Genomic DNA, 23,882 nt, shown 5'->3' on the forward strand with positions numbered 1-23,882 from the left:
AAATGAGAAAGTTCAACCCTATCATCTATAGCTTTAAGCCAATACTAAGTTTGGTAGATGAACAGACAAATGGTGATTATACAATGGGAGAAGTCACAGCTACTGCAGAGAGAATCCTGCCTCCTGGGTCTATGTGACTACTGGGCTCACACACACAAGAACATGACTCATCTACTCAACAGAGTGTACTAACATGTAGAAGTTCTCAGTGCTTGACTTGCTAGTCATGGTTTAATAAATGACTGAGGGGAAAAAAAGTGGAAGAAACAATAAATTTTAACAGCAGAAAGAGATTTGCTGCATCTGACTACAACTGAAGTTGCTCCAAGATCTGGAAAAGCAAGCCAACAAAAGAATGATGACGTTTGTGTTACCTATGAAGCTACTCAGGAACATTCAAGTCTAGAAGTGACTGAAGAGCTGCAGGAGGCCCTCAGGACTAAGTGACCAGGTAAACGAGCAGATGAAACTCAGTATTAACAAATGCAAAATAACACACCAGGTGGGGAAACCCTGTATGTGCACAGCTTGTTTACAACTCACCATCAGGATTGTGTGGAAAACACTGCAGAAGAAACTTGGTAAATGTCAGCTTAATACTCGGTATTGACCAAAAAGGCAAATACGGTTTCAGGACTATGGAAAGAAGGAAAACCCAGCATTTTGTCATCCTTCACAACAACAGAGTGTCTGTATGGAGGGCTCCTTCAGTCAGTCTCAGAAGGCAAGAGGAGAGAGAGGGGCAGCAGGATGCTCACCAGTACAGAATGGCTTCCATCCAGCAAGAGGAAACATGAAGGGGAGGGCACAATAGGAAAGAAAGGCTATGACAACCATCTATTACAAAAAGAAATTACCTAAATGGTAACTAGCGAGGGACAATTTGCCATTTCTCCTGCAACAGGAAGTTCCAGAAGATATCCACTGCTTCACAGCTGCTGCCTGGGTCATCAAAGTGTTTCTTGTGGGAAAACAAGATGCAAGCCCCTGGGGTAGTTCTGTGCAGCTGATGGATCAGAGCTTGTTCTGAGAGAGACAAAGACGGGCTTGCTCAGCGTAACAGGGAGTGGAAAATTACAAACGAAGCAATAAATAAGGGCTATGTGACAAGGACTGGGCGTCCCTGAGAAGTGAGGATGTAGATAACAAGAAGTTATGATCAAAGTAGAAGGGAGTTATACAGCTGCTCAAACTGCAAGTAGAAGAACATAAACACAAGTAACTTTTAGGCTCAGCCAATTAGGATCTGACAAGTAGGCGCGTATTAGGTCTAACTGTATAAATATGTGTTGCTTGAATAATAAAGACGAACTATGCTTTATCACTCATATTGAGTCGGACGCATCTGTTCCTTCAGCCGCGAGCCGCCGGTTAACTCTTGGCTTCGGGAAACTCCCGACATCTGGCGCCCGAACAGGGACCGGCAAAGGGCGGCTGAAGCAGAGGGGCACCGGTTTGCAGCGACCGGGGGGTCAAGAGCGACTTATGACTGCTTTTACGGTCGGTGCGTCGTCTCCGAAGACCTGAGCTACTAGCTAGTTCGCCATTTCTGCGAGGGCTACAGGGGGAAAGGCTGCTTGCTGTCTGCAGGGTAAGGTACATATTGCTTTTATTTGCCGTAGTGCAGGATAACCGGTTATGGAGTATGAAGTAGCCCTAGATTTATTACAGCGCTTTTTAGAAAAGCGGGGAGTACAGTGTAAGCACTTAGCTGGTTTAATTGTTCTTGGGCGGGAGAAGTCGTGTTTTACTACAACAGACTCGTTGTTTGAAGTATCAGCATGGAGGAAACTGGGCGATGTGCTGTGGGATCTTGTGATAGATGAGGATAAGATGGCAAAGAAGTTAATGAAACCATGGAGAGACGTGATAAATGCTATAAAACGATATCAGGTTGAGCGGAATGTTGCAGCCGTAGCCACGGAAAAGCTGGGAGGAGCGAGGGAGATGACTCCCGGGGAAAGCGGCGAGAGCTCTTTGCTTTTTAACAACAGCAAAGTTCCTGGGCCACCTTGCTGGGGACCAGTCCCAGTAACCGGGGTAGATAGGTCAAAATCGCGACATGCGGGGGACGTATCCCAGCAAGTGGCCGAGTCTCCAAAAAAAAAAAAAAAAAAAAAAAGACATCAGAAGGAGGTGAGACGCCCTCATTACAGGAAGGATGTAGTGAGACAAAAGAGAAAGGAGTGGTGAGAAGGGTGGACTGGAGCAAGATAATGGGAGAGGCAATAGAGGAGAACAGATGTTAGAAAAAATGAGTAGAGTACCAGTAGGGTCCCAGGCGTTGTTAGTAGAAGCAGTGCGAGAGTTAGGGAAAGACATCATACAGGCACAGAGGCAAGCCTTTGCCGCCCTAGCCCCGCTGCGGACAGAGACAAACGGTCTCGAACTCCATCTCGTCGGGGAAATCAGTGCTTCCGCTGTGGCAGAGAGGGTCATCATCGTCGTGATTGCCGAGTGGATCAAGTATGGTGTGAACGCTGCAAATCTTCAAACCACGATACCAGGGCTTGCCGATGATCGGGAAACGGCAAGCCGAGCGCGCAGGGTCGCCGCGCTACGACAACAGTGGCGGCCCCAACACAGGTAGAGACCCAACCGCAACCGATGGCTGCGTCTCCTCACAACCCACTTCTGACAGTACCCTACGACCCGCCACAAGGAGGAGCCTCGGACTGGATCTAGCAACAGCAGTAGAATGTACGCAGTGGATCCCGGCGAAGTGGACAAGAGCGGTGATAGAGACATCGGACAACAGAAATAATCATGAAGATCCTGTGGAGTCTCACGCTAATCCTAATCTGGACTGATGTCCTGGACGGGTTACCAAGGGCGGCGTTTAACATAAAACAGAATGTATGGGTGTCCCTGGCCAGAGAATTGAATACTACGACCTTTTGTGCAAGTCTGGCGTCCCCTAGTGTGCCTTTCATCACTTGTCTAGTGGGAGTGCCATTGAATGACTCGGACTGGGGAACAGTAAATCAAACTGTTAATGAAATGAATGCTCGGTTGAATAAATCTGGTTGGGGAATTTTTGGGGGGTCTGCAAATACTTGGAGTGGTTTTCACTAAACGGATGGCTCAAACGACTGTTACAAAGTATTTTTATGCTTTTAATAATCGTAGTAGTAGTAATATTATGTTTAAGCTGTGTTATGTCATGTCTTCGCCAGCTAGTGGAAAAAAGTTTTGGTCAAGCTCTCCTCATACAAAAAGAAAAAGGGGGAATTGTGGGAAAACAAGATGCAAGCCCCTGGGGTAGTTCTGTGCAGCTGATGGATCAGAGCTTGTTCTGAGAGAGACAAAGACGGGCTTGCTCAGCATAACAGGGAGTGGAAAATTACAAACGAAGCAATAAATAAGGGCTACGTGACAAGGACTAGGCGTCCTTGAGAAATGAGGATGTAGATAACAAGAAGTTATGATCAAAGTAGAAGGGAGTTATACAGCTGCTCAAACTGCAAGTAGAAGAACATAAACACAAGTAATTTTTAGGCTCAGCCAATTAGGATCTGACAAGTAGGCGCGTATTAGGTCTAACTGTATAAATACGTGTTGCTTGAATAATAAAGACGAACTATGCTTTATCACTCATATTGAGTCGGACGCATCTGTTCCTTCAGCCGCGAGCCGCCGGTTAACTCTTGGCTTCGGGAAACTCCCGACAGTTTCTCACACAACTGCATAATGAAGCTGTGGAATGTACTTCCACGCAGCCTTACTAAGGCAGAAACATTTGCGGGTGAGACCCAGACAAGAAGTTGCTCTTGCCGGGCCTTTCTAGCCCCAAAAGGGCTGTCAGGCGCACTCTGTCGCAGATGGAACTTCTGCCAATTACCATTTCTGCCAATTTCTTCTGACAGTGGCCACTGGACAGGGGCTTAAGAGAGAGGACACTGGAGGGGTGTACTCCAGGTCAGATCAGTACAACAGTTCAGACAGCAAAGCACACAAAGGTTTTGCATTATGACCTACATTCATTTAAGTGTATTGTGATTTTCAGGTCCCATTTCATAGCTCTACAGCTGTATACACGTACTTAGTAAGCATACTTCACACACATTCCTCAAGATGCAACACTATCCCCAAATTAGAAAGCATATCCCCAAATTAGAAAGCACCTAGTATGTATAAGAAACATCCTTCACTTTATAGCCTTATTTTTCCACAACACAAGTGAACAGTGCAAGTACCCAAATGTTTTTTTACGTAGATTTCTATAAACAGATGCAGTCCACCTCCATGCCCAGTAAGATCACCTAACAGATGCTCCTGGAAGATACGTCAAGACATATGGAAGACAGGCAGGTGATTAGAAACAGCCAACATGGGTTCACCAAGGGCAAATCATGCCTGACTCATCTAGTGACCTTCTGTGATGGAGTGACTGCACGAGTGGACAAGGGAAGAGCTACAGATGTCATATACCTGGACTTGTGTAAGGCCTTTGATACGATCCTCCACAACATTCTTATCTCTAAATTTGAGAGAGATGGGCTTGATGTATGGACTGTTCAATGGATAAGGAATTGGCTGGATGGCCACGTCCAAAGAGTTATAGTCAATAGCTCAATGTCCAAGTGGAAACCAGTAACGAGTGGGGTCCCTCAAGGGTCTGTGCTGGCACCAATATTATTTAGTATCTTCATTAACAACGCAGACAGTGGGATTGAGTGCACCCTCAGCAAGTTTGCAGATGACACCAAGCTGAGCAGTTCATTCGCTAGAGGGAAGGGATGCCATTCAGAGGGACCTTGACAGGCCTGAGGAGCAGGCCCATGTGAACCTCATGAGTGGGCACGGTGGTGTTGGTTGATGGTTGGACTTGATGATCTTACAGGTCTTTTCCAACCTTAGTGATTCTGTGATTCTGTGAGATTCGCCAAGACCAAGTGCAAGGTCCTGCACTCGGGTCCAGGCAATCCCCAGTATCAGTACAGACTGGGGGATGTAAAATGGGCCACAAAAATGGTCAGAGTGCTGGAACACCTTCCCTGTGAAGAAAGGCTGAGAGAGTTGGGGTTGCTCAGCCTGGAGAAGGCTCCAGGGAAGACTTCATTGCAGCCTTTCAATATATAAAGAGGGCTTAAACAGAAAGAGGGAGATTTAGATTAGATAGAAGGAAGAAATTTCTAATGGTGAGGGTGGTGAGACCCTGGAACAGGTTGCCCAGAGAAGCTGTGGCTGTCCCATCCCTGGAAGTGTTCAAGGTTATGTTGGACAGGGCTTTGAGCAACCTGATCTAGCGAAAGATGTCCCTGCCCGTGGCAGGGGGATTGGACTAGATGATCTTTACAGGTCCCTTCCAAACCTAACCATTCTGTGGTTCTATGATTCTACGCAAAACTACTATGTGATACAGTTTTTAAAAGGAGAGGAACAGAAATTTGAGGTGAGACATCCTTTAAGGCAGAAATTGGGTCTCAAAACTTAATCAGTGCATTTTTAACATTCTTACTAAAAAACCAAGCTGCTACTAGATCCAAAAATTAACTTATAGAAACAAGTATTAAAAGAAATACCTGATTTTTTTTTAAAAGTTCACATATTATTACTCATGTCAGTAACTCTCATGCTTTTGCCTAAATACCAGGTACAATTACTCACACATGCAAACACTTCTGATTTTGGACTCTAAAGTGAGTCTGATGTTTAAGGTAGAATTGCACTTTATATATTTTTATATAGCCTATAGTAAAAGCCTGGAAGAGTCAAGAAACTTACCATTATGCCACCAACTACACGACACCAGGTGTCAGAGTTTTAGCTTACAGTCACATTAAAGGTATATGACATGCAATCAGATTCTAGTTCACCCTCCTCTTTCCAAATAAAACCTAAACGTTCAGCTGCAGTTCTGATTTCTCCCTGCTTTATACTGTATTTTTGCAAATGTTATTTCGTGCTGAAGGGCCCAACCCCTGGTGCTCAGGGGTTAATTGGAAAGCATTTGACCCCTCAGAGGCATTCAGGCAGATTTCTTGAAAGGAGAATGGCAATCACACGCTGTCAGCTTTGATTTCATTAAATGCAAAACTGACTATGTAAGGATTTACGTTACACAAAAGGTAGATTTCTACCCCCGAAGAGTAATTTTGGTTGCTAGTCAAACTTCTTCCCTGCTTCCCCCTGGGAAGAAAGTCTGTGGAGAAAAGCATTGCACAGATCACAAGAAAGGCAGGAGAGTTCCTGGAAGAACATTTCCCACTAGTGTGGGACGTGTCTGAACCGTTTGTTTAAAAAAAGCATGACCCAGAGGCTTGTAAGCAACATGTGGACAGAATGTAATTAATCAGGAGTGAAAACTAAGGTAGAATTCTTCTGCTCTCTCTCGTCTTCCACCTCAGAACAGCAATGGGAAGAGATCACTGCACTAGATGTCGTCGTGGTACTCCCCGTACTTTGCTGTGACAGGTTCCTCAAGATGAACTGCTGCACCACCCATTAAGGCAAATGCTGGGTACATTATGCCAGAGCAGTCCACCTCGCACTCATAAAGGCATTTCATACGGCCTGCGTCGTAGAACCCCACCTTGCCTTTGTCACAGTCGAGGCAGATGCCCAAGCACGATGGCAGGGGAAGGATTCTGCTCGCTGGATCCTTGGGGGCAGCAGGTGTTGTGGGGATAAAGAACTTCTTCATGCCTAAAGTGACCAGTGTGAAAGGCTGTGGTGAGTCAAAGAAGGCATCTTCACTCCCACTGTCACGACCACTGTCTTGCTCGTATCTAGAACAGAAAAACAACCATTTGCTTTTGTCAAATTCTGAAGGGGGATCAGTGATGTGAACTGGAGAAAACATTTTTGTAAGACAAGAAACACCACATGGTCACCTGCAAAACCTTGTGGGGTAAAAATATACCTAAGCCAGGAGGGAAGACGCATTTAGTAGGTGGAGAACACTCACTTGGGCCACTTCAGACAATAAATAACAGCTAAACACTAACGAGGACAAGACCACAGAAGGCTTTACTAAGGAGCGGATGTATCTAAATGTACTCATGCTAGGTAATCATTAATGAACCTACAGGTATAGCAAATTAGTTAACTTGAAAAGTAATTTAGCGACTATGACTAATGATTACAGACAAGGTATGTTTAACTTCATTTACATAATGTTAAATGACACGAGTAAATACATTTAACATTACTGTTGTCCTATGAGTTTTCCTCACCACTGCTGTATTACATTGTCTTTAAAATTCACAACACAAAAAGTAGTGGTTTAAGTTTTTGGTTTGGTGGTTTGGTTTTTTTTTAAAGTGCTCTGCCTGGAGGTTTCCATGAACCCCTGTTTCCCAGCTGGTTACTGGGGAAAGTTTGTGGCCAGATTTGTTCAGTCTACATGCTTTTGCCCCCTACTTCTGTCACCAGATGAAGACACACTGGAGAAGCACACATTCTTCTGTGCCGACAATCCCTAGCTAGGTTTGCATTTTTGGGATGTCTGGGGGGAGATTGGATTTGTGTCAGCCAAAGTTTTCCAGGTATTTGTGTGGATAAGGAAAAAGAAATCAGGAAATCAGGATCTAATTTCTCACTTTGCAAAAAGCCTCCGTCTGGCTTTAAGCAGCTCAAGACACAGGCGTTCTTACACTTTCAGTATGTTACACAGGAGGAAGCTGATACATTTTTTACATTCCTGAAAAAGTTAAGAGTCCTCAGGAGATAGCTTCCCAGCCTGCAGTTCCTAGACACATCCAGGCTTACTACAACCATACTTCAGAGCTGAAATCTTTTTATTGGTTTGTCCACTGTACTTTGGCTTGGGATCAGTAGCACTCCAGTACCATATGCAAGCGTATAGCCTGGGATAAGCCAGTGACTTGGAATCCACCGTGACGCAAGCTACAGCAAAGATACACAGATACACACAGTGAACATTGTACCTCTGAATGGCTGCCAAACCTAGTATGCTAAGGAAATTAAGGCAGAGTCTTACTATTGACAATTAAACATTGCTTCAATCTTGCAAGTGATGCTTTTTTTTTACCTTCTTGCTTTAACTGGCACATCTTGACATCTATAGGAACCTCATTTCTTTCCCAAAAAGAATGAAAATAGGACTCTGGATAATTACAACACCTTTCTGCTAATAGCAGGGGATGAACAGGACAACCTGCTTACAGCATATCCTTCAAGCTACTTTCCACTAGTTAGGTTCACCTTGTGTACTAATTGCGACCAGACTCACTCTTAACTTATTTTTTAAAAAGCCATCTCCTTATATAAAACATGTATTGAGCAAGAGTCTGCAATTTACCTCGGGCTGGTCACATCATGGGTATTATGGAACAATTTCTGTATCTGGTTGCTAGAAACAACTCCCACTTTCACCAGGTATGAATAGGCTTCCACACAAAAAGCCCAGACGTGCTTCCCTTTGGCAATCCCGGTGTCGCCAATGATGTAATCCAGGGTTGTGTAGCATCCGACCTGCATGCGCTCAGATCCCAGCAGTAGAGGAAATCCAGCCCTGCTTTCCACAGAGGTTCTTCCTGGGTTCAGCAGGAGATGTTCACTGTTGTACCCACATTTGTCATCAAAAAGAAAACTGAAAACTGAAAAACAGTATCCAAAAAAATTTCCTCTTAGTTAAGTATTTGGCCTTCTGTGCTTATAAACTACATTTTCAGTCATGCTGGCATCAGAATTTCTCACTTTTAAAGGCTACCGGGAACGTCATGCAAGCTAAAACGGTCTCAGCATGCCACCTACTTAACCTGTTTGTTAACAGTGCTTCTAAACATTTACGCAACCGGTAACAGTAGAGTAGAACTCTGGGAACTACTGGAAACCACCTACAGCTCTTCACACCGACAGACACAGATTCAACACCTTGTGGACAGAAGAAAACCCAATACCTGGAGCTGGAGGCGTACGCAAAATAACTTCTTGGCTCCAAGGGCTACAGATGGACCCTTTATATCCTCGAACTCTAAAGGCATAGGAGCTGTCATCATCGAGATCAGATATTACTTTGCTCTTGCTGCAAACTTTGATCTCCTGCCACGTCGCACTCTCCTCTTCTCTATTAAGCTTACGATACTCAAGAACATAGATATCAGCTGAGTCTGTCTTCCCAGGGCATTCCCAGCTGATCAGAGCTTTGTTGTACATTCTGCTCTGCTCTTCATTGATTTCTGGTATTTCTAGACCTGGAATGCCAGAGATTCAGGAGAAAAAAACCCTCAAATTTAGATATCTGTTGTTTTAGAATTAACCATACAAGCCCTTTGTTGAGTGGCTATAGCACTTGGGGGGGGTGGGGGTGGGGGCAGAAATCTGACTCAATCAGTTAAAGAGTACAGATGAGGATGGTTCCATTCATGCACTTACATAAATCCCTTACTTTCTGTTTTTACTTCGAAAGTTGTATTATTTATTTTTGCTGGCAGCTAAAAAAGCATCTAAAAGCCTATTCTTTTCTGTCATGTTAACAAAAAGCTTCTAGGAAGACCTAGTATTACTTAAGTACAATGTTTTGGAAGCCAATGTAAACTGGTACTGAATGCAACGGCATCTTAGCTTCTTTTTCAAAGCTGAAGCTAGCATTGCTGCCAGGTAATGCCTTGTGGATCACAGAGACAGAAGGGACAATGCAAGTCACAAGACTGAGTTCTGCAGCTGCAGCCCTGCATAAGTTTTGCCTCTTTCCAGAGAAGCCCTTCAAGTCGTAACTTGAGAAAGACCTGATGCTCTCGCAATTTACCATTGGAATGGAAGGACAAGTCACCAAGGATCTCTTCTTGCTTAGCTATGTCCACCACAAAGTCTTCAAAAGTAGTTTCAGCTGCTGGCCTGAAGCTCTTCAGAGATTCAGTAGCTTTTTGGATTCTGAAAGCACAGAAGCAAAGGGATGGCAGAACAGAGAAAAGGGAATTCACATGTGTGCATTCCTTAAACTAAAAATGCTAGGTTTTGCTTTATAAAAAGTGCTGTTTTCATGTACTTACTGATGTCTCCCAGAAATTTCTGTCTCTCTAGACAGAATTCAAATGCAAAATTTAAGGTCTTTTGTACATCAGTGTAAAGGTATCAGTGTAAAGATAATGAAGAGGTAATCGTTCAGCTGGTAGAGCATTTTAACAATTTGGGGCATTATGTTCAAAGAACAAAACAGATGTGAAGCGCTAATGGAGAACAGCTATTAAGATCAAAGACTTTAAAGCCAGAAGAGACCTGTTAGATTAACTTGCAAATACCCGATACAATCTCTGAGCAAAGGAATGTGTCAGTGAGCTGAATGGGCTACCCTTCCAGTGCAGTCCTACTGAACAAGGCCACGTGTTGTCACAGGACAGAGCCCCTCCTGACTGCTGTTTCTTAACGCACACTGTAATGTAGCAATTTCTACTGAACGGTACTGGGACCATCTCTGAGCCTTTGCAATACAAGGTACTGCATTCAGTACTTTGCTAGCAGGTGTCAAAAGAATATGACTGACCAGACATCCTGGAACAGTATCTGTACTTCAAACAGAAGATAATGAAGATACCTGTCATGAAGCTGTTTTGCTGTTTGAACAAAACAAGATGGATCAGTTTCTTTAAGCACCTCTTGAGCATATCCTACAAGGCCATTATTTTCCAGGAGCCCTTGATATTCCTCTGCTTGCGTTTGCAATTTTTCCAGCCTTAAATTCTTAGAAGTTTCAATTGCCCTAAGAGCTGCGGACTTCTTCTCTTCTAGGACATGAGATAATTTCTCAAAGCTCTGAGATGCTTCTTCTTTAGCTCGTTCACTGTTGCACTAGGAGGGAACAAAAGACATTTTAGACAGATTCCACAGCACTGTGGCTGTGTACAGAAACATACCTCAAGTTGTTCAAGGTATCACAGCAATCTAGTCATCCATTTGACAGACAAGACTAATGAGCTTTGTTATGCCCATCAGCACTGAAAATGTGATCAGCACTGCACCCAAGCTAGTGAGCGTTTACTGGATCAACACAGAGAACGAAGAGCAGGAAAGTATTCCTCTGATTATGTCTTGAGTTACGCATAGCACGTGTCTAAACAGCTCATGGAAAAGCACTGTAGAAACAGGTCAGTTTCTGAAGTCTTCATGCCCAAGAGCTAGGTGCTCCTCCACCTTCCCCAACCACACTGAGATGGGGGTCCAGCCCAGCTTCTCACATATGCCCTCAGAACTGTAGGGTCACCTCTAACTAGTGCCCTGGATAAAAGGAACTACAAAGCACAGAGACAATCTTTATCAAGATACAGGCAGGGCCAGGAGCTCCTGCAATTTCTGCCATTGTGTTTTTCAGCTTGTACGTGAGCTCCCAGCTCTGACTCTTCTGCAGGGAGATTTGACTCTTCATTCTGACTTTATTGCAACATCCTCAAGGCGGCAAACAGCCAGTGTAAATTGTGAAGCACCGTTAATACACAAGAGCTGTAAGTCTAACCCACCTCTCTTTGATTAAGGTATCAAACAAGCTTTCTTTCAATTAAATTTACAGCAGCACCCAAAACTTAACTTCCCTCTGTATGTTGCCCATATTTCCAACACTGTCAGGATTAGGTCTTACCATTTGTGATTCAGGACTAACACAAACTGTTCAGAAATTGTTTTACTGGCTAACTGAAAAAAGCCAAAGGATTTGAAACACTTCAGTGAAAACAGTTTGAGTCTCTGCTGTGTCCCTGCAAGGGCTATCCCCAGCCAACACGGAAGACACTCTTACCTCTGTTTCTTTCAGCAGCAGATCCAGCTGTGTGATGTGAGCTTTCACCTGGCTCTCCTTACTGATGAGGTACTCAATATCTTTTGAAAGCTTCTCCTGTTAAAACAAAACAGCGAGCTAGCAGAAGAAGGGTATCCCACCCAAACCGACAACCAGCACAGGCAGGTCATCCAGCTAGCACTCGCTTTATTTAGTTACAAGGACAACAGCCTGCCACCAGTTATGAGCAGCAACCCTGCGGAGAATTGCTCAGTGACCCGCAATGACTGCACAGGGACATCAGGCCACTGATGTGGGCAGGACTGGGGGCACAGCCTCTAAGGACAAGAGGTAACAGCCTCTAAGGACAAGAGGTAACAGCCTCAGCTGGCTCAGTCTTCCCCAGCCACAAGTGCCACCTTCTCTTAGGCTAGGAACATGAGGCTTCAGGACGTTACTAAAACTTACAGAAAAGCCACGTTAGTTATTAACTCATTTGTAGTAAGATTTGCTAGAAGAATGAGTGGTTCAAAGCATGAACTTATGAGTGTCTCTGCATTTCCTGACTTGCAAGAGTTAACAGCTGTACAGGAAAAGCCTTGCAAACAGGCAAGGAGGCCAAAGAGCACAAGGCAGGCTGGTCTGGTCTTCCCCCACCCCCCGCCCCCCCTTTTTTTTTTCTTGTGAGCAAGAGAGGAAGAAAAGGAAGAAGAGGAGGTAGAAGCAATCATTCTTTAACAACAAAGCAATGTTTGCAAGTCTTCCCTGTTGTACTGCGAATTAACAGCTATGCAACTTCAGAAACATATAAGGTCCCAACAGATACTTCCAATGCAAATTTTTCAGGAGTGCTTCTGAAGCCACAAGGACACTTACCTGAAAAAAGCTAGATTGTAAAGTATAAACTGCTTAAACCTTTTGCATTGGTCAGTACTGCTATACTTTAGTTGGCTAAAACAAGGTGGAAGGACTTTTAAGAGGTTATGTTTCAAGCCTCATAGAAAATACAGTTTCTCAGAAGTGCGCTATGTCACACTAATATAGATATTAACAGATGTTGCACAACAGCATGCCTCATGACTGGTTCAGTGTCCTCTAAACACACATCCTGGCTTCCTGCCACAGGGAGTTTGCCCTTACACCAGAAGCTCAGTACTTTTCCCCTTCTTAAGGCCAGGTCCAACAATATTTACTTTTACCTTAAGGGTTTTGTAGGCAGTTCTCATGGTTGTTACTCTATGGTTTGCATGACATCCACCCAGTTTACAAAGATGACAAACAGGCCTTCTGCAGATTTCACAGTACATGTTTACCCTCTCCATTTCATGTTCTGGACACATCAAAATCTGAAAAAAAAAGAGAGCAGAGAGAATGCAGACGTACTTCCAAAAACTGAGGTGGCCAACAAACCATCAAAACACTAAATCACCCCACAGCAGCATCTGATTTCATCAGTGGATTCTTTATATTCAGTTTATCTTCCACCTTTTATATTTGTCTATGCCAGTGAAAGCCAGCAGATGAACACACACAGTTTCACGAGGTTCACAGTGAGTAAACCTGTAGCGATGTCTGTGTACACATCATGTAGCCTCCATACTGCAATCAACCATTTTGCTAATCCCTGAAGTTGTTTGCGTGCCTCAAGCTCCCTACACTCCTGTTCAGAGCTGTAAATGCAATATATAACACAGCCACGCTGCCAAATTTAACTGTGTCCATGCCAGCATCTCTTGAAACAACTACGAACTGTCTTAAGGCAGGAGTTGACATAATACTGTAATGATTTAAATTTAAGCTAGACTCTGATCAGCCACATAGCCATTGCTCTTGGAGCAACAGATGAAATGCAGCCACACCACCAGTCACAGTCATTTTAAAGAGAAAAGGCTCCAGTGTTTCATTTTTTCTGTCTGACTCCAATTACAAGTTGTTCATGCTGAGCGTTAATTCCAGTACCAGCTTAAACAGCATTGCGAAAAAGCTGGTGTTTGCTAAAAGTAATCTTTCAAAAATTGAACACGTTGAAGTAACTGCTCGAAGAGGCAAAAAAAGTGCTGCTCAACTCCAAGCTCAAGCAACAGATAAAACCGTCTAAAAGGGGGTGGGTGGGTGTGGGTGGGTGTGCTTGTGCACATGTGTGCGCGTGTGTTTTAAAAAAAAAGAAATGCTTTGCCTCATTCCAGAGCACTGAAAGACATTTGGGTCCATCTACTCCATGTTACCAAAGAGAAGCTCTTGAGAAAGCTTTTCAGTGTCATGTCAAGGAGGAGAACACGACATCAGTGCCAACAGTCAAGCTTTAAAAGCATCATCTTTTAACACACGCACACACATACAAGAAAGGACAGGAAAGGGCTCAAAAATAGAAGTGAGTAGCATAAATATGGACACACTAAGCTAAAATTGCAAACCATCTCTGAAACCAACTCTCAAGCCCCAAATGTTATCTTAGTCTATGGTGAAAAGCCCAGAGACACCAGTCTCGCTAGCACCTTGGTACATAAGACTGTCATTCAGCAGAATATGCAATAAGCTATCCCATTGTCATTGACTGCTGGATTCGGGGGGAGGTGCGAGGAGGGAAGGAAACTTTCAGGAAAATCATCTGTGCAGGCAGACATGTTCAAAACTGCAGTCATGCTGTCAGCAAGAACAAAAGCTTATGGTTCACTCAATGAATAACAGCAATAGTCAAAAAAGGAACAACGGTCCCAAAAAGCAACTACCATTGCACAGATATGTCTGAAGCTATATGCAAATGCTGCAACCCAAATTCTGTAAGATACGGGATACTTACCTTGGGTCTGAAGTTGGTGGTTGGTCCTACATGTTTATGTTGGGCTTTCACAGTTCCCCAAGGATGGTGTATTTTGAAACATTCGTTGCAATAGCTTGCCCTGCAGTCCATGCAGCTCTTTGTGGCCTCTTGAGGTGGAGGTTTGCAGAAATCGCACATAATAGCAATGGCTGCCCTGGCTGCCTGTCTGTATCTTTCCACAATGGTTTCCAAAGTAAAGTTGCGAAATAAGCCATTGATGCCACGTTCTCCGAGATCAGTATCCCGCTGGCAACCCGGACAAGGAAACAGACTCGATCTAGGAGTCAGTGAATTACGTTTTCTGCCTGTGTAGACACCAAATCCTGATTTAGGAGGAGTGTAAACAGAAGAGGTTTAGATTTTAAAGGGAGAAGCACAGGAATTTATGAACCAATTTCAAACTATCCTAGCACATCATCCAAACCAGTACAATACCAATTCATATGCACTCTGCCAAGCCAAAGAGAATACATTTGCCATGACAAGGTAGTGTAATGTCTGAGTTCAGGGGGCATTACAAACTACTGCTCTAAAACTTAATTCTATGGTAAGGTTAATTTAGCTATTCCAATCCTATCTTCTTCGTCTAGTTTTGCATGCACTCAAGCCGCAGCCTTTCAAAAGACTAAACACAAAACCTTCCGGAAACCAGTTGGTTTTAGGCTAACTGGCTGCCCACATAGAGAGCAACAGCTTCGTAACACGCTGAAGTGTAAGATGTCTATTCCCAGAGTGAGACTGGTTATTCCCAGACAAATATAGCCAACTTGGAGCTCCCTGAAGTTTGCTTTGGCCGAGTCAAACTTATCTGGCTTACCCCAAGAGGCATCATACAAATCTAAAGAGGAAAACAAGAGAACTAGATATCACCAGTACGAAATCTCAGCCAAATCATTCAGTCAAAATACGTAGAGGCTGACTTGGCCCTTGCTGAACGGCCTTGATAAAGGAGGGCTGCTAAGTAAGCCCCGCACACCAAAGGGGATGCTGAGACGGTTATGTCTGAGAGATTCCTCTACCTTGAACTGGGGAACCCCAGATCTGCATGGTTACACAAAGTGATCCAAGGCTCAAGTCAAGTCGCAAGCCTAGGGATTCTTTGGAGCCTCTTCCAGGGGATGGCTCACACAGACCCAAAAACTATTTCCAGGGTAACATTCTTGAGGCTATCAAACAGAGAGTGCATCCCCATGTCTCACTCATGAACCCACAGGGCACAACTATCAAAATTAGTCCTTTATGTATTACTGAAGCAGGTTAAGCCAGTGTTTAGGCTTAACATGTATCCTCTCAGCCTCCCCTTACAAAGAAATAAAAAACCATTCTCTCGAGCTGGAGCATGGTTTTAAGATCCCCTTGAGATGACTGCATGTTGGTATAACTAATTTGTAAATAGAGAGAGGTATGACTTCAAGCTGAATTCTTAGTGTTGAAATTGGTTCTTCTTCAGAAAGTGAAATTTGGTCCCATCTGTATTTAGTGAGGATCTTCCCATCAGAAATGTTGATGCTTCATTTCTTTTTGAAGTGTCCTTTGATGCTATCCAAAAGACACTTGCCTTGTGTCACTCTTCTGTGGGTGCTTCACCCAACAATCCAAAACCTCCCTACCTCTCACGCCCTTTCCAGTCTCTTTAAAAAAACAAACCAACACTCCTGTAAGAAACTAGTTCCTTTAAAAATCTTCAAAATGTACCCCATGGTAGTTATGCATCACTATCAGCTAAGAAGCCACAACCAGAGCATGAATAAATGTCAGTCTCAAACTCGGCTGGTCTCATGCTTTTCTGTAGGTTCTGAGCAGAACAGCTAGACTGCATTAACAGAACAGTATGGGTGACATAAGGCACCGGTATGCAATTTTCTGGCTAAGGGAAGCAGAGATTTTTTTTTTTCTTTTTTTTTTTTTTAGTACTTACTTGAAGTGAATTAATTACCCAAACTGCACATCCTGCAGTACCTGTAACTTGGCATACACAGCAACACACACATGCAATGCACAGCAACAGCAGTGAAATGCAATCTGTATTTCCAATGTATGCTCCGTGCTAGCACTGCGCACAGGAACACAAAGAGATCTTCTACACAGACTTCTACAATGGCCTAAACAAAAAGATGATTTTGCATGCAGTGCCATGCAGTCAACAGAAAGGGATCTGGAGTACTTACATTTGCTAAAACTAAGAAAATAATGATACCGTGTCGTATGTACAGGGACTGCCTACAAGCAGTACGCTATAGCAGAGAGCAAGCAATGACAAAGCAAGATAACAAGAAAGAAAAACATAGTGCAGTGGTCAAGTTTAAAAATACAATCTGAAATTCGTATCCAGTCGCATGCTTTTGAAGTCTGGCCCAAGCGGCTCAAATGTGAAAGGGGTGTTTGTTTAACTCAAAGGTGAGTTCAGCTGCATCCCAATGGAGGCCTTTCATTCTGCCCACGGTGGACCAAAACAAGACCGTCATCATGAGCCATGCTCTGCGAAGACTGGTGACACTCTGCTTACGGAAAGCAATCCAGCGTCAAGGAAGTCCTGCGCACCTTCAGATGTCTCATCCCTTTTCACTGACAGAACTCTAAGAGCCCAGGATTGGTTTTTCCCCCCTGTTTTAAACCCTGGAAGTTTACTTGCTAAGCTTCTTGGCATGCTCTGCCGCTTTAATACTTCAAGTATGGGAACACTTTTTGCCTAGCAAGTGTTACAACACTAACATGCAGTAAGAATTAGCCTGCTTTCTGCTTATAGGATTTCTACACTCGTATTTTAAATAGAAAGCACTGATGAAGTGGTAAATTATTTCGAGCACTATCTTTCCTATCTGTCTTGTGTCCAGTTTGCTAAACCTGAATTCTGCTTACACACAAAAAAAAAAACCCAAAAAAACCAAAAAAACCAAACTCCACAAAAAACCAGCAGCAAAACCCACAGATTTTCTAGTCATAGTAAATGTGCAGCTCAGAGAAACTTAGGTCCTCCCCGTATGCTCTTTTACTCTTTGCCAATCCAGTTTACAACAAACAAGTATGTATTTTGTGAAATATTAGGAATCATCACAAGACATTTTCCACTGTGGTTTGTAAACAGACTGTTCCACTTGCAATGAATAGCTCAATCAGTAACTAAAAAATTAGTGCAACGTATGCTCATGCTCACACTCCAAACTCACAAATATTACGATACAGATTGCAAAGAAGCAAGTCAAGGAGCAGTCTTAAGTATGACTTTTAAAGACAATGTTGAAATGCCCTCTTCCCAAGGAGAGGTACCAACACTTAAAATGCTGAAAAACCCAACCTGCAGCTGATGGTGTACAAAGGGATAAGGCATCTTAAAGATACAATCGTGTTTTCCAAGTAAACAGTATCACCAGAATTCTATGGTTATGGAAGACATGGAAGTTAAATGTGTGAGAGTTTAAAAAAAAAAATATTTTAAAAGTCACCTGGATTCTCATAAAAGTTTTTCAAAAAATATAAATGTATACTGCCACCCCCCCAAACTCAGTTAATGCTTTTGGACAGATTTTTAGGAAGAAAGGAAAGAAAAAAAAATGTGAGAGGAGTCAGTAGCTGCAAAATGTCATTTTCAGATACTTTAATCTTCCCCAAATCAAGGGTGCTTTCTGCAAGAAGGGCAGATAAGGACAGCTTTCCAAGAGCTCTGACGGTGTCCTACCGTATCTTTGTTTTACGACACTTTCAGTCTTCAACTGAGGCAATTTAAACTTCCCCTTCTGATTAGCTGCTTTGTCCTCCACTGAGTGTGAAATTCAGAATTGTGTTTAGCTCAGTTCATGTCTTTCTTGAGGGACACAATATTCCTACGGATTGCTCATGTGCCTGCCAATATTATGGCAACATGGAGCTTTGGGGGTTTTTTTCCCCATTTTTGACAGAACATCTCATCAAAAAAAGAAATATTTATGTTATCAAGCCCACGCAGTGGCTGAGATGCTCAGATTAGCTCAGTTTTGGAAATTAGATGTACTTAAAACAAAGAGACACTGGCTATCCTTCAACGTGACTGCGTCACTAAGCACGCCAAACATTACAAGTGTATCAATTTAAAATACTTAGTTTTCCTCATATATTCATGTGCTGTGCTAAATTGCCAGATCCAGATCTACCTACTCAGATTAACATGGTGTAAATTTCAATCATCTGCTTCGTTATCAAATTAGGTGAGCTCAGATACAATGAAGAACCGGTATTACCTCCATTTAAAAGTGATGGCCAACCATGACCTCTCAACGTTACAAAGATCAATCTAGTCATTACACTTCACTACGAGTGAGAGAGCAGTTTTACTGAAACTTGAGCATGTAAACTCTTGAAAATTAAAAAGCATGGGGCAGGAGGGTGACTGTTGGGTTTGCCCTTTAAAGGGAAGAGAGAACGTGCGTTTTTGCACCCATCAATGTATGTTCAGTCATGCATACACACAAGAAAAAAATATAATCCAACCCTTAACTGAATTCCAGTCCAGTTGACCTTTTAAGTCAGTGTTAAACAGAATGAAAAGCTTTCCTTATAGAAGTTCTTTGCTGTACCTTTGCTCACTGCAAAAGCCATTTTGTGGACTTGAGCACTGACAAAAAGCTATATGCTAACCAACAATATTTAACTCGAGATCTAAATGCTAGACTATCTCTAGCCAATACAAGAAGTGAAGCATTTCTACCTCTCCACCCAAAAGACCTCCTCTGTGAGGCTGCGAACAATGAACAGAAAGCCGTTTAGAAATCGAAAAATGAGATATACCATTGGTTTACAATGGTTCAAATGAAAAGCATCAACTGTTTTCTGTCCTGTGGCTGTTAAACTGCTGCAGGGCTGAAAAGCAAGAATGTTGAATTTCCTAGCACAGGAAACAACTGTAGTATTTAAGCCGAACAGAAAAAGGGAGAAAGAAGAGATTTGGAGGGGGCACAGGGAGAAATACTTCAAATATTCAGTTTCTGCATCATCTGTCAGTGGTGCGCAAGTGTCAACATAACCACATTACATGCTTTACTCTAATTACACCAACACTGTAATTTCACTAACATTACAGAAAATGGATTAGCAATAATAAATATCCTTCATTTTAATTTTATATGCAACATTTTTTTAATAAAAAAATATTTTATATACAACATGAACAGTGGGACTTTTTTAAGCCAACACATTAGATCTTAAGAAGCACACGCACTCCATTTCAACTGAAAAATAAAGAGATAAATTGTAAGATAAATTGTATTTGTAAGCTCTATGTGCACAACAAATACAGAACATGGACCAGTTCCTTCTAGCATCTCAAGAATTTAAATGCCAAAATCATTTTAAATAGATGATACTCCTCATGAAGATAGCAGGCGTTCCTTAAGTGAAAGAAAGATAAAGAAAAAACCCGCAGTGGGAGGAAGGAGTCTTACATACTTTCAAATACAACAGTAATGTCTTGACAGTGACATGCCCTGCACAAGGCTACCAGAAATTCCAGTGTTTTTTTGTTATACATGTAAGGCCCCACTTTGGATGTTTTCTTGTATGTTTGTTTCTCCTATGGAGCTGTTCTTTTACAAATTCCTGTAAGGATCACCAAACTACTAAGGCAAGGCAATGCACAGTATGGGTACTTCAGATGCAAGACGAGAATTGTACAAATGTAGCTTGCAAGCTGGTTGAACATTACCGGTACCAGAAGGCTGAGAGCAAATCTCACACCCCACATAGCAGTGGAGCTATAATACCTGTAACATTAGAAGCAAAGACAGTATAACCTGAATGTCCAAATGTATTCTTTAAAGCTCCCATTTCCATGTGCTTTTCGTTTTGCAAATTTGAACTGTCTGAGATGCTGATTTGCCTGTGATGTGCATCTGCCCAGTGCTCTCTGGGGGGAAGCCCATTATTTCCAAGTCTCAACACTATCTTGCTACTCATCAAACACGTGTGAAGTCTGTAGGAAAGCATTCATCTCCCTCTACTAGCAGGTCAGATGAGGAGATAACACACATAACTTCCCATCAGTTTGCTGGGATGCTGGCAGACTATTGTGGATTTAAAGATTATAACCCCTGCAACAACTTGTGTGCATGTATCTCAGGGGGGCAGGAGCACCAAGAACGGGTCTTTCTTGCCCTGTCGTCAAGGACATAACGAAGCAGCAATGCTAAACCTTGCAAGCAGGGCAGCCAACAACTGTGGCAGCACTGCGAACCGAACTCTGCAGATCTAGTAGCATCTAAATGTCAGGTTCCCAAGGGAGCTCTGCCTCCTCTGTGCACAGCGTGGACGGTGCCACAGCACTGCCTGCGCACCCCATCATGCTAGATCACTATTTCTACTGCCCGACAGAGAGCAAGCTGGAGGGCAGCTTTCCACGGAAGATTAAGGATTACCTCCTTACTTACACTGCTGAAAGCAGCATGGGGGGCCTGGTCCCCACGCACAGCCTGTCTGATACTCCCACGCTTGGCAAGCCACAGTTCTCACAAGGAGGTCAGGTCACCCACGGTGCGCCCACCACTCCTTAGGCACCCAACCTGGTGCCCTGATGTCCACGTTGTAAAACCACGTAGTGGACAGCTGCAGCGGAAACCGGTGACCGCTTCAGTCCATGCATACAATGCCGTGACAGAACATCATGCTTACTGAGGAAAAAAGGGACTAGACTTGGATTTGGGAGATGGCAGTCACCAGCGGGCTCTCTTCATTCAAACTTCACATAACGCTGCAGGTAGAGAGAGCTGAGAAAGCAGCTGAAATGTATGCAGAGCTAAACAGTGATTGTGGGGCTGTGCACCCCATATCCAGAAAACAGGACTGTAATGAAGACAACTAGTTATTTCGTTTGGGGATTCCCTCAAATGATGCAAGCCTCAACCTGCCAAGCTACAGCAAACACAGCATTTGCTTATCAAACTGATCCTGAAAGAGTACCAGTACTAACAACTCAAGAGTTGTTTAAAAGAAGTGGGTGAAATAAAATATTTGAGCTTTGAAAACTGGGAAGGGGATGATGAACGTTAGTAACATACGAAATACAAGACACAGCTTTAGGGTTTGTCTTGTGGGCGACTCTTCCAGATCACTGCGGACTGCGGTTTTAAAGTGGACAGTTACGTCAGAAGGAAGCCTAAAAGCCAAGATGAGGTTTCTTTCAAGAAGTACTTTCGATGTATCTGTGTAAAAGAACAACTCATCTGTGGATTACACAACAGCTGTAAGAATCTTTCTAGTGTGACATCACAAAGAGCATGAGGAGTGCTCCTTAAAGCTTCCAGAGCAGACCACACTGGAAGAGGCGGTTAGCGCAGTCTTCTTACAGTCATCTGTCTCCCAATTCTGCAACCGTGCAATAACCATCATCTATGGAAAATGATTTATTGTAAGCGTAATGAATTGGGTAGGACAAAACCATCATTTGCAAAGTCTGCAGAGGCTCAGAAGGAAGTCGAACTACTCAATTTAGGCTGGCCGAAACCTGAGAGAACCACCTCAACAGTACCGCTGACAGGCAATAAAACTGCTGAAATCTACACCTCAACATCAACGCTATTGAACATGATGCTACTGCATCTCAATGTAACTGAAATACAGGAATAAACAAATACAATGGTTACAAAGATTTACAGGACGCCACAAAGACTGATCTATTATATATGAAATAGAGTGCACCGTCCTTAAAAATATTCCCATTGTTCTTGCCACAGAATGAACAAGACTCGCACTATCCCTAAGTCATCTCTTTAACTGCATCAGGAGTACCGGGAAGACATTTTACCAATGCAGACGCAATTCGGCTCAAGTCAGTCGAACACATAAAATAAGGAAAACACGCAAAAATTCCGATACGTACCTGATCTACTAATCCTGTCCATGCTAGAAGAAGAGATTTGAATTCGAGGGCTACTCTGATTAGAGGATTCAGAGCCTCCATCAGCGAAAGAGTCTTCAAATGCAGAGAGTATTTCTTTCACACATTTGTGACAGACATTGTGCTGGCAAGGAAGGATCAGTGGATGGGTAAATAATTCCTTGCATGCTGGGCAGATGAGCTCTCTTTCGATACCCTTAATGGTAACCTTCATGACAGAAAGAGGGAAAAACAAGTGTAAGTGCAGAAAACGTGAGCCAGCAAGACTTACTGCACAGCTGTATGTCTGTATGTCACAAAAGCCCAGCTCTCTAGAATAATCGTTCTATTCTAGAATCGCACATTCTAGCTGGTTTGAGGCATTCTGCTGGTTAACGCTGCAAACAAATCTCAATTAACATTTATGAAAGCACTGACAACATTCCTTTCAACTGAAATGAACACCGCCACTAGGCAAACTCGGTTCATCTTTAGGTCATGTCTGCCTTGCAGGGGAGGAAAGGAGAGGAGGGGAGTAGTCTTAATTCCACTCAAGGACCTAGTGAAACGAAAGCAACCATACTTCTTAACAATAGGAATCCATATGTTTAACTCAGCTCGCTCGCTCGCTTTTCAAGAAGGGGGGGTGGGGGAGGGAGAAAAAAGAAATTAAGTGTCAGACTGGTTAAACAACAGGCTTTCCCGCGGTGTAATCCACATTTAAGCACTGGAACTGCCTTGACTTCGTTAGGCTAATAGTTCCAGTCCGGAACATTATCTGTTTGTTTATTTATTTCCTGCACAAAGAGCCGCCCGTGGATCTGCGCAGCTCTTCAGTAATTTAATGACCCCACAGCCATCTGGCACTGCGCTCCGAGGCCGGAGTATCTGCCGGGAGAGCCAACGGCAACCGAAACCCAGCGAAGCATCAAGTGGCGGGCGCGGGCACCGGCTGCCCAGCGCCCGCTCGTCCCCTCTCGGGTGGGTTTTCACCGTCCAGCCCGCCGCCAGACCAGACCGACTTTATTTATGCGCCTCCAGGAGCGGTTCCCCCGCCAGCACCGAGCCCCGTCTGAAGATCTAGGGGCCAGCCCTGCCCGCCGCCCCAGCACCTCGGGCTGCCGCCGGTGCCGCTCCCAGCCGGGCAGGGACGAGGCTGCCGGCGCACACTGCGGGGGGCAAACACCCCCCAATCCACCGCCCCCCCCGCCCCCCCCGCAGCACAGGGCGCAACAGCGGAGGGGACGACAAACCCCGACCCGGCGGCCGCGTCCCCAGGCTCCCCCCGCGCTCACCGGGCTCTCCGGCCGATCGCCCTCCATCCCCGCGCCTCCTCCGCCCGCCGGCTCAGCAGCAGCGGCTGCCAGCCCGGCAGGGCGCCGTCAGGCCGGTCGGGAGGCGGCCGAGGGGCCGGGGGGGGAGCGCCGTCCGCTGGGCAGGGCCAACGGCGGCGCCCAGCGCACAATGGCGAGTGGGCGCGGCACCGGGCACCAGGTCCCCACCGTCCCCACCGCCCCCCGCGGCTCTCCGGTCCCGGCAGGAAACCG

At 44.1% G+C, this 23,882-nt stretch overlaps 1 protein-coding gene across 1 annotated transcript in view; it reads right to left on the bottom strand.

Moving 5' to 3' along the window:
• LOC132320894 (E3 ubiquitin-protein ligase TRIM36-like) overlaps nt 1-23,657 on the bottom strand; it is a 41,151-nt gene extending 17,494 nt beyond the window's left edge. Inside the window, exons 1-7 of the mRNA XM_059834527.1 lie at nt 23,631-23,657; nt 22,335-22,564; nt 14,475-14,796; nt 12,874-13,020; nt 11,696-11,791; nt 10,502-10,755; nt 9,716-9,840 (exon numbers count right to left, since the gene is read on the bottom strand). Of these exons, the coding sequence (XP_059690510.1) occupies nt 9,716-9,840; nt 10,502-10,755; nt 11,696-11,791; nt 12,874-13,020; nt 14,475-14,796; nt 22,335-22,564; nt 23,631-23,657 (1,201 nt within the window). The remainder of the gene's footprint in view (nt 1-9,715; nt 9,841-10,501; nt 10,756-11,695; nt 11,792-12,873; nt 13,021-14,474; nt 14,797-22,334; nt 22,565-23,630) is intronic.
• Between the last annotated feature and the right edge of the window lie 225 nt (nt 23,658-23,882).

This window comes from Gavia stellata, unplaced genomic scaffold (assembly GCF_030936135.1).
Source record: "Gavia stellata isolate bGavSte3 unplaced genomic scaffold, bGavSte3.hap2 HAP2_SCAFFOLD_34, whole genome shotgun sequence".
Lineage (NCBI taxonomy): Eukaryota > Metazoa > Chordata > Aves > Gaviiformes > Gaviidae > Gavia > Gavia stellata.